Genomic DNA, 11,561 nt, shown 5'->3' on the forward strand with positions numbered 1-11,561 from the left:
ATTTTGGACAGACACCCGCAGCCAATTCCTTCATCATCGTGTTCACTACTGAATAGATGTTAGTGAACCCACGGTGGCTGTCATCAGGTTTCTATAAAAGTTACACAAGCAGCTTATGTGATCTTCAAATGGAAATCATGATTAATGCTTTTCTCAGTGATTAAATAAGTGGTTGCTCCCATTGTTTGGATCACATTCTTCCCTTTTTATTTGATTTTGATTTTACAAAAGTCTCTAAGGGGTCGTGTGCAGTGTCAGCAGCTTGTAACACGACCTGCCCTCTGTGTGCGTCCATCCTCCTCCTGAGAGAGAGAGAGAGAGAGAGAGAGAGAGCGAGAGAGAGAGAGAGAGAGAGAAGTTAGTGGAGTGACGGGGGTCTCTTCAGGTGTTTGGATCCAGTCATGGCCGGGAGCTTAGAGAAAGTACCGATCGCCTCTGCGGGACCGGAGGACCTGCAGCAGTTCATGCCCCCGGTGAGTTTTTACACAGCCCAGTACATTTCAATTATCCCGAGATAAAGTGATCTATACTGTAGGGAGCAGTAGGTACATCTGAGTTGGCCAGATGTCCCTTATGGGTCAAAGTCTACAATTATTGAGCCGTCATGTGCTGGTCAAATGACATAAAATAACATCGGTGCAACTTTATAGTTCTACAGAATCTATCTTAATAATCTTGGGTGTAATTGGTTTATCAGTAGCTACTTTTGAATGATTTCACATCATGGTGAAATTGTACATATTTCATGGTTTGTTTGTTTTACCGTAGGCCTACTCCGCCGTTGCCGTGAAACCTGCAGCCACCGGCCGCCTCCTGAAGGCCGGCATCGCGGTGCTGATCGCCGGGGCTCTCCTGCTACTTCTGGGGGCCGTGGGAGCGTTTTACTTCTGGAACAACAATGAAAAACATGTAAGATTTTTGTTTTACTGTTTCTCTTATTTACGCTGCAAAATCTGTTCAAACAAGGGACTGTATGCAAATAGCTTGAAACGAGAGGAAGAGAAAAAGGGGAGGGTATTTTTTGTATACATTTTCTCTTAGCTTAAGATATAGTCTGACTTTTATGAGCTTGTTAAAAGTGAACTCTTTTCCTTTATTGATAATTTATGTCATCTTTGGAATATTGTTAAGAGCTACATTTCTATTTTAAATGTACATATCTCTTGCAACATGGTTTTTAAATGCACCTTTAAAGACAACATTTATGTTCCTCTATTAGGTTTTTATGAACATAACATAGGTGATGGACATTGGTTGTACTAAAGTTAACTCAAGCTATTTTGACATGTTGAGGAAGTGTTCCAGTTTGTTCTTATTCAAGTAGTTCAATGGTGGTCACTTTTCTTACAAACTGACCCCAATCATTTTTATACTCCCCCTAGGAGCTTTAATCAAAACTTGAATCAAATGCAGCCTGATCTGCTCCATCTGTCCTTTGGTTCCACTGTAGTTATGAAACTCTTCTAAAATAAGTGGCACTAACAAAAAGGAAAAGCTCTTTCACTCAAGCACAAGGAAAATAATGACACTTGATGGAAGAAATCATATAACAAGCTGCTTTGAAGAGGAAGCAACATTTGAGTCCTCAATGGTAAAAGTGCTTTGAAACGACTCGGTTCTAGAGGAAAGTTTCCAAAGACGGACTTGTTTTTACAGTGTGTGCAAACAGTATAATGTAAATGAAACACTCCAGGCCCACGGTGCAGTCTGCTTGGTGAATGGAAGCGTTGTGTGTGTAGGCTGTGTGTGAGTTTGTGTGTGTGTGTGTGTGTGTGTGTGTGTGTGTTGAGGATCCTGCAGAGGATGGTGGAGTGGTGGTGGAGGGGGGGCTCTTGGGTCCGGCTGATGCTCTGGGGGCAAGAGGTGGAGGAGATGAGAGTGTACATGAAGCTTTCTGAGTCTTTTTCTTCCAGTATGAAGTTAGAAAAATGCTATTAAGACATGATGAAAGGGCTCTGTCGAGGCTGAGCTGCAGATTGTTTTCTTCTGAACAAGTTTGAAAGAAAGTGTCGTCTGAAAGAGAAAAACCTGAAAAGAGGAGAGGTGAATATATGAGGAAGAGTCAGAGGGGGGGACTGGAGGAGGAGGGTTGAAAGAGTGAAGGCGGGGGTGGGGTGACTCTCATACCTTACATGCCAGTCTGAAACTCTGTGTGTGCTTGTATATTTGTGTGTGTGTGTGTGTGTGTGTGTGTGTGTGTGTGTAGGTCTACAACGTTCACTACAGCATGAGCATCAATGGAAAGGTGGAGGAGGGCACAATGGAGATCGACTCAGCCAACAACATGGAGAGATTCAGCACGGGGAGCGGCGCTGACGAGGCCATGGAGGTCCACGACTTTGAGATCGTGAGTCTGATCTGAAATAATCACAAACTGATGGTCTTAGAGGAGCAGGCATAAGACTGTTGATAAACATTACTTTAAATATTTAGATATTAAGAGGTACTTGTTTAGCTACGTCAGTAGAGCAGGTGTCGGGATGTCATCCCCCACTCCCATAATGTTTCCTAATGACTCTCTTCAGCTGTCCTATCAACAAAGGCAACACTGGCTCAAAAAATAAAGAATTGTTAGTTATTGTTATCAGCAGTGAAATAAAAACCGAAAACAGAGTAAAAAATGGCAAATTCTAAGCATATTGGGAACAATTTAACAACATATTGATTTTTTCACACATGAATTACTGTGTTATCAGCTGCATGGACAGGTGTGAGCACATTACAATCAGAAGAAACACTCATTCTAAAATAACCAGTCAGAATGCAAATTGGTACCAACATTTCAACAGTTCTTTAAGAAATATGTTACCCCCCTAGAGAAGATACAACAGATCCATTTTCATTATTTATGATAAAGCAACACACCAGACACACACCAGTCCTCACCTCTACATCATGTCAGTGAAGAGTCCCAGATTTCATCCACAACGTCACCTCTGTCATCAGGTTTCAATCTCTCCACGTTATGTATGTGCATGATCTCATTATGTCCCCACCAAAAATCACAAACACAGGTCAGGAGTTCATTTTCCACACTTTTGGTTGAATCAACATTCCAAACTAAACACCATTTGTCCCTATGTATTGGTAAAAACAAGGAGCTTGAGGCTTCAATGATGTGCTCTGAGATGATCAGACTCCCAGCACTACTAAAAAGCCTCAAAGGAACATTCAAAGATGACTTTTCCCCGACTGTAGGAGTGTAAAATGTGACCTTCAAATTAGTTTGAAAGCATCCAGTCTGCTGCTACTTTACCTCTTAATACTTTATTTCATGGTTTGGCTTCGTCTTGACTTGATGAATCATTTAAACAGATCAGAACCGTATTTTTTAAAAATAAAATACCCTTTACAAAAAGTACCTTTAGGCAGTCAGCATTTAATTATCAAGCACTAAATAGCTTCAACATGACACCCACACAACTTACATTACACACCTCAACTCCTCCTGTAAATCTAGAATACAGTACTCCTGGAGGACCAGAGAAACTGTCATCATTATTGTTTTTACTTCACATGACAATGAGGTTGTGCATATTTGTTCACATACTTTAATATATTAATGTGCTTTTGAATGTTTTCTATTAACCATCTTTTAGCTAAGATCTACAGATGACTTTCAGCCTGAACCCTAACACACTGATCAGCTCTGTCAGAGCACGACGGAGCGTCACAGAAGAACTCTATCAGATCTGTTGAAACTCTAAAGAGCCTCGTGGGCAGATTGGCTCGCTGTAGCAGCCGATAAATTAAGAGCAATTGAACATGAGATCTCCCTTTGGGCCAATCAGTGTCAGGATGCATGGTGCCCCCAATTTTCATTACATTCAGACGGGTGGTTTTTGATCTTTAATTAAAGAACCCCAATCAGGCCAATCAGACGAGTGAGGCAGGGATTTGGGGATTTTGTCTTTTTAACTATTGAAATATTGACCTTTAGTCACACATGTAGTCCTGAAGATTTCAGCCACAGACATTTCCCTGAGTTCTCCTTTTCCACAGGCCCCTCATCACATTGGGAGATGTTAAAAGGACACTGCTGTGGCACTGATAACAGAGCGGTTATGACGTGCGCCCCATGTAAGGAGGCTATAGTCCTCGTCGCAGCACCCGTGGGTTTCAAATCTGACCTCAACCCTTTGCTGCATGCACTCTCTCTGCCCAACATTTCCTGTCTATTCAACTGTCCTACCTAATAAAGGCAAAAATCAGCTAAAGAAAAAAAAATTTTTTTTTTAAAAGGACATTGTTGAAGTAACGGTGGAAGATGGCGGACAAACAACAAAGTTGTATGCTAAGATGACAGTTTCTGCCTTTATATCAATGTTGCTTAAATTAGATGTATCAACAAAATAGTGGTAAATAAAAGGTGAGCAGGAAGAAGTATGAAGCAACCATTCACATGATGTAAACATCATCACCCCGCCCGCTCAAGGTGGATTTGACTGAGTATTATCCGGTGCATACACACATCCGCTCACCCTGGCTTCTTGCGGAAATGTTATTGGGAGGCTGACAGGAAAATGTTTGTATAAAATTGGGGTGAAAAATGTAGCAGTTTGCTTTAGCACATGCTGCTCAACTCTAAAATGTTGTGATATTTTCAGGAGTGGAGTTCATGTGTGAAAATCCTTTTGAGAGTAATCACATTACTAAAATGCAGCACTGCCTGTTACATGTGACAGAATAAGCAGAGATATTACATTTAATTTACGCATGTATTACTTCAAACCAACTTGACTGGTGATGAAGAGTTTTAACTTCCAGCTCTCTGTTTGTCCTATCCCCCTCTCCAGGGGATCACAGGGATCCGGTTTGCAGGAGGAGAGAAGTGCTACATTAAGACGCAGGTGAAGGCCCGTCTGCCTGACGTGGAGGCCCTCAACAAGGACTCCATGACATTCGACTTGGTGGGTTCATCCTGTTCGTCTTGAATGTCTTAAGAAAGCAGGCTGGAATTTACTTTTCAGGGCGTTCATCAATAGCCTCTTTATACTGCAGGAACTTGAGACGCTCCAGCACTTTCCAATGAACCGTGTTACATATAACCGGAACATTTAAAGAGACAGTGTTTGACATTTTTGGGAAATCTGCTTCAAAAACATCATTTATAAGAATTAGATGATAATAATGATGCTACATTCACATCTGTATGGTCAATATAAAGTTACTGTTAGCAGCTTAGCTTAGCATTTACACTGGACAGGTATGCGGACACAAGGGATTTGACTCCAGTGTACTTTGCTCTGTATGTACAAGCCTTTAAAATGAAATAGGAAACTATCAAATCAATATATGCAAGTCTACATAAGACAATGTGCAACGTTGATGAGTGAAGAAGATGATGAATTTAACATTACAATAAGTTACATCATTATTTAACCGACTGGCTACTTTACACGAGGTAGATGACTGTGTTTATATTAAAACAGTGTGCATTCATTGATGACACATGAGGGAATGATTCGTGTTAAAATATGACCCACTCCTTAAAGAAGATCATGCAGCTCTTGTTCTTCCTTGTGTATTCAGTGTCTACAAACTAGGAGGTCCAGCTCACTTAAACGTCCTAGTTTTTCAATTTCCACTCAGCTGTGCACATCATGATCCATTATTTCTCCGCTATCTTGTATTATCTTTCCATTATGTCCCTGTACTTGCTGTGTGATATTGTTATTGCTGCCATATAATGAGCAACTGCGTGTTTAACGGCTTCATTTCTAACCAGTGACTGTATCTCCCTGAGAACATTGTCCCCCATCCAAAATACTCATACGTGCTCAGATATATCGGCCAATACAGTCGCAGTAGTTAAATGGTCAACAACGGCACCTGGTAAAGTTCATCAAACTTGCATTGTGTATCTCCTAAGCTTTGGTAGAATTTAGCTCCATGCACTCATCCCCACAGCAGGCAGAGAACTGTGGAAATAAAAGCAGAAGCCGTGACAATGGCTGCACATTATGTTTGGCCGAGTTCCTGTTTGGAGAGGAGCTTTAAGTGTGGCTCCAGGGAGAGGCAATGTCTGTCTGTTCGTTCTCCACTCTGCTCTTAACAACTATTGGATGGACCGCCATAAAACGATGATGAAACTTTATGGTCAAACCAAGTGTGAAATGTTGTCTTGCATAACAGCAGCTCTATCTGTATCTGTCTCTAACATCACAGAAAAGACAAAAAATAAAGTAAAGGCACATTAAAAAACACATTAGAAAACACACAATTGCCTGTAACATGTAATTGCCTGTAATGTTTACACATTATTGATCTCAACAACTTTGGTCATCATGAAGTCGACATTTTTTACTTCCTACGTCCTGGATGCAAGTTTACAAAACATATCCGACAAACTTACATATCCTGACCTCCAAACTTTGTCAGCTTTGTTCAAATAAAAGATTAGCATGAAGACAGTTGAGCCTATTGTTACATTAGCATGTTAGCATTATAATGCTAGCATTTAGCTAATTATACTGGCTAACTAGTGCTATTTAGCTCTTTGTGTTATCGGGACTAGGCTGGACGGATTTAGCGCTGCAGGATGTCACAATATTTCATTTAAATGTTGGTTAATAAGACATTGATCATTGTTATGTCACTAACAATAGCCAAGCACGTAATAAGTTGACTCTGTGAGGATACTTTCATACTTTCATGCTATTCATGCTAAATATGGCGTCACATTGACTATGTTGTAAGATGGGAAATCAGAGTATACAATTTTGGGTATGTGACAAATGGCCTGATGTATACTTGACTGGTCAGGTTTTTGTATGCATTATATGGGAGCACACTGGTCATACTAAACCGCCCCAAAATGCATTGCGGCCTCAGACTATCCAATGATTGAGCTTGCCAGCCAGACAAGTGGTGTACAAATAAAAGCAAACAAACTTTAATGTGTTGTAAATTTAGGGGCTGCATGGTTGTGCAGTGGTAAGCACTGTTGTCCCACAGTGAGGAGGTTCCTGTTTCGAATCCCTGTCAGAAAAGGGCCTCATTGTATGGAGTATGCATGTTCCCCCCGTGTGTGTGATGGTTCTCTCCGGGTACTCCGGCTTCCTCCCACAGTCTAAAGACATGCTCATTAGGGCAATTGGCGACTAAAATTGCCCGTAGGCGTTAATGTGAGTGTGGCTGGTTGTCTGTCTCTATATGTCAGCCTTGTGGTTGACTGGTGAACAGTCCAGGATGTAACCCTGCCTCTCGCCCAATGGCAGCTGGGTTCGGCTCCACCCACCCCGCCAACCTGAACGGGAAAATTGCTATAGATAATGGATGGATGTTGTTAATTTTGAATTATATTGAAATGACAACGTTGCTGTATTAGTAACAAATTAATGTGTATTGCAGTTGTGATGTTGACTTCTAGCTCGGTGCTAGCTGGTCCAACGCAGCTGGGACGTGAAACAAGTGTCTGAGGAGGTCATGTGACCCCATTTAACATGTTGTTAACAGCATTCTGACAGTTGGGTTAGTGGGCAGTATAGACTGTTTGAGGATAGTATTCCCTAGTAATGTTTTATCAGACAATTCAAAACTGGCAACCAAACATAATTATTAGCAAAAACTGTAGATTGCAGATCTTCAAAGCAAAAATAAATACATTTGTAATTGGCAACCGAGAGAGCGTCTTGTCGCACCTTATAAACCCTGTGTAAAATATTCTTAAGCAATTGCAAATGTGTTACTGCGCTGCTTTATTTGTTACATTTGGAGATACACTTTAAGGTTCCACTTTTCATAAGAAGCTGTTTGGATGAATCACTGCAGCTGATAATCTACGAGTAACACCTAAGTGATTTTTATGTGTGGGTTCCCATCATTTAACAGCTTGGTGGACTGAATAAACCGTGTGTGTGTGTGTGTGTGTGTGTGTGTGTGTGTGTGTGTGTGTGTGTGTGTGTGTGTGTGTGTGTGTGTGTGTGTGTGTGTGTGTGTGTGTGTGTGTGTGTGTGTGTGTGTGGTCTGCTATCACAACACACCAACCACCCGGCCAGTGATTGTTCAATTGAGGCTGCGTGATAATTAAAATCATTTAGCTCTGCATAAGCCTCACATCCACATAAATCCACTTCACCAGAATCAGCATCATGAACGTACACACACACACACACACGTACACACAAACACAATTAATTATCACGCAGGGCTGCTCTTATTGCCTCTCTCCGCCTCATAAAGGATCATTTATTTCACGTTTGCTCTTTTCTGTGTGTTTGTGTTATTGCCTCTTTTTGCCTCATAAATGATCGTTTGGTTCAGGATCGGCTGAGTGTGTGTGTGTTTGAGAGAGAGAGTTTGTGTGTGTGTGGAGACAGGGAGATGTTGTTATAATGGTTGCTGCAGGCTGGTCATTTGCTATAATTTAGAGTGATGGCAAATATGGGTTAGATAAGCACGCAAGCACACACACACACACACATCCAGCAAGAGAGTGGGTCAGAAACTCTTATCGTTGGAGCGGTGGAGAAGGACCTCACTTTTATTTGTCCCTGCAGCAAATCATTTGAGCTGGAAAAAAGAAAAAATCGGAAAGGTTGGAGGATAACATTCCCTTAACATGTGTGGTGAGTGCAGAGCGGCCCGCAGGAACAAATGCCTCTGGGTAAAATCCTCCCTGCAGAATTCCCCTTTTTACCTGCAGGCTGTGGATTCAGAGTCTGTATGTTTACACTGCCTCTCCTCTGAAAACCTCATTAGTTTCTCTGCAGAAACCTGCAAATTTAGGCCATCCAATCTCTCCTCCCCTTCAGATCCTGATGAGTCCTGACATTGTGTATACAGTTAACCGTTAGTGCAAGGAGAATCTGTATACTAAAGCCTCTGGGGCTTCTTTTTACTACTTGATTTTATGTTGTTGTAAGGAGCATTAACAGCGCAGCATTAATGCAGATTAGACTCGGACAAGATGCAAACACTGTGGGCTATTTAAAGGGAGACGCTGGTAACAAGATCCATAAACAAGTGTGATGATACGCCGCCAGCAGCCGGGTACTTCTTCTGATGTTTTGTTGTGATGTTTGTTTTTCTCACTTTCTTACCCCTGAAGGAGGACGAGGTGATGCCGGCCAAATTTGAGGACGATCTGATCTGGGTGGCGGCTGACGCTCCCCTCTCGGACTCGGCTTTCCTCAGCAGTAAGATAAAGGACCTGTGTGGAGATCTGCCAATCTTCTGGCTCCGTCCCACCTACTCAACCAGTAAGAAACCAGACAGCTTGTGAAAAAAATTAAGCTGATATTTCAAGGCTATAGAGTTTGTTTTTGTTTTTTGTTTTTTACAAAACACAGAGGATGCAGGTCAAACGGTCTCAATAATTTCCATTTAACATCGCAGCTGTTTAAGCCACAGAAGGAAAAACAGTCTCAAAAAAGAAAAGCAGAAGCCCTTTTGAAGTTTCCGAGCTACCGAGAGTACAATTTTTAGCATACTGAGGTCAAAAGTTCTGAAAACACAATTTTTATTCTCCTTCATCTGAGGACTTCAAAAATGCTGCCAGAGAAACAGCAGTGCAATCAGGAGCTGAGCCACATTAGTGCCACTGCGCTCCTAAATTTGGTCTGCTGTCATATACTGAGAATGTGATGTGTGCAGGCGGCCAGAGGAAGAGGAGGGCTGTCGCCTCCCGCCAGCGCCGCCAGGCAGCTGTGGCCGGGGAGGAGGAAGAGGACGTGGAGGCAGAGTTCAACCCGGAGAACCCCTATCAGGTGAGTCACAAAAACACACACATTCCTCCTCTCCTGGTTTGTTTACAGCGTCCCGGGCTGTCCGTTTAGATCTGAAGGCTACCTGAGAGGGATTTTTCAGAAGAGAGTTTCTCACAGCTGTGTGAGCGGCAGCAGATGCCGGGGTCACGGCGGAGAGGCCCGGATTGTCACTGCAAATCTGAGTGTATGCGTGGCCGTGTTTCCCCTGCATGTGAGGCTGTCCAAAGCTTTCCTTTCAGCATTGAGGCAGAATGAATAATTCCCCAACACCCCCCTCTTCCCCCTCAGCCCCTTTGCCCTGCTGAGCATACACAGACTCCTATACATACACACCCCCGTGCCCTCCATCCTCACCCTTATGTTGAGCCCTATTTTTCACAATCCCCCCTCCCCTTCCCCCCCGTAAGCATCCCCCACATCTCCTTCTACACACTCCTGACAACCACTGAGGGGGGTAAACAGCACGCAGCAGGCTGAAGAAGAAAATATTTGACAACAAAAACCCACATCTGACAAGATCCCCTCCTCCCCCATCTCGCCTGTCGGAAATCCATTTTTAATTGGTTTGAAATGAGCCCTCGTCGCTGCTAAACACGTACAGTTTCACTTAGCAGTATGTGATCCAACACTGTTCACACTAAGATCGTCTTTTCTGTCGTCCCTCAGAGAGGCTTGGAGGGGGAACAGGGCACCATGAACATTGACCCCATGCTGGACCACCAGGGCATATGCTGCCATGAGTGCAGACGTGGTTACACCCACTGCCAGAGGATCTGCGAGCCGCTGGGAGGGTACCATCCCTGGCCGTATCACTACCAGGGCTGCAGGGTGGCCTGCAGAGTCATCATGCCCTGCAACTGGTGGGTGGCTCGCATTATGGGGCTGGTGTAGACGCAAACACCTGGGAGATGGTGGAGTGGAGGGAGGAAAGAAGGGAGGGATCAGGGTCCAGGGGAGGGGATATTAGGGAAAAATTGAGGAAGATGTTGGCTTGCACAATGTGCAAGATACAGAATGTTGATTCTTCTCAAAAGAACACGCAAAGGTAAAAATAAAACAGGTCAGGCCAATGACATCTGTATTGAATCCAAATATTAAAATGCCACATTTACCTTCGGGGAGCAGAACAGCTTGTATTTATAGAAGTTATTTTTCTTTTGCTTTAATTCTTTGCTTTTCATGTAAATACACGTTTAGGTTGCAAACATACTTTAATAGCAGTCCGCTGACTTCAGTAGAACTGACTGTTTGAACTTCGTGTGAGAATTATTCCTTAATTCTGCAATTTTGTCTTTTTCCAATGTTGCCTCCATGAGTAGCTCTCATTAAAACAATGAACTGTACGCTTATCGGACAAATTTTCATCTAAATGCATTTCTTTGTTTATGCGTTGAAGGATCTTTTTCAAAGTGCAATATCACTGAATAAAACTTTTTTAAGTAAACAGCCTCTTTCTCTCTTATTGACCGAGTGGACTCAATAACCTCTCTGTAAATAAATGTTTGTCACTTTTATTCTGTAAATTTGAGAAAGAGCCTCTCTCTCCTCTCGCCCACTCGGCGCCACTTTCCAGTCCTCACACGTGTCACATGTGGGAGCTGCTCCAAAGGGATGAGCACAGAGAAGTTTTCCAGAGTTCTTTAATGTGAGAGTTGCAGCTCTAGAACTCTTTAATGAGACTAAAGACTCTGTAGCCGTCACGCTCCCAGATCTTACCCACGATGCAAAGCGCTTAGCTCCTTTTGATGTCACAGAGCCGCCCGAGGCAGGGGTAGGGGGTAAGGATGGGGGCGGTGTGTTTGTGCGTGTGTGTCAGGGATAGTGGAGAAGTGTGTGTGTGTTTGTGTGTAT

General features: G+C 42.9%; 1 protein-coding gene across 1 annotated transcript; it reads left to right on the top strand.

The window, feature by feature from the left end:
• The first annotated feature begins 315 nt into the window (after positions 1 to 315).
• LOC132978353 (leukocyte cell-derived chemotaxin 1-like) lies at positions 316 to 11,154 on the top strand. Its single transcript, XM_061043489.1, has 7 exons — positions 316 to 473; positions 769 to 909; positions 2,207 to 2,347; positions 4,797 to 4,910; positions 9,053 to 9,203; positions 9,598 to 9,710; positions 10,377 to 11,154. The coding sequence occupies exons 1-7, from the start codon at positions 402 to 404 to the stop codon at positions 10,599 to 10,601; spliced, it is 957 nt and encodes a 318-aa protein (XP_060899472.1). The 5' UTR covers positions 316 to 401; the 3' UTR covers positions 10,602 to 11,154.
• The last annotated feature ends 407 nt before the right edge of the window (positions 11,155 to 11,561 follow it).

Source organism: Labrus mixtus, chromosome 8 (assembly GCF_963584025.1).
Source record: "Labrus mixtus chromosome 8, fLabMix1.1, whole genome shotgun sequence".
NCBI classification, from domain to species: domain Eukaryota; kingdom Metazoa; phylum Chordata; class Actinopteri; order Labriformes; family Labridae; genus Labrus; species Labrus mixtus.

Bases quoted from the DNA above. Each gene is read 5' to 3' on its own strand.
- LOC132978353 (XM_061043489.1), top strand. From the start codon at position 402: ATGGCCGGGAGCTTAGAGAAAGTACCGATCGCCTCTGCGGGACCGGAG. The intron at 910-2,206 runs GTAAGATTTTTG...GTGTGTGTGTAG, and splicing joins GGAACAACAATGAAAAACAT to GTCTACAACGTTCACTACAG. The intron at 4,911-9,052 runs GTGGGTTCATCC...TTACCCCTGAAG, and splicing joins ACTCCATGACATTCGACTTG to GAGGACGAGGTGATGCCGGC.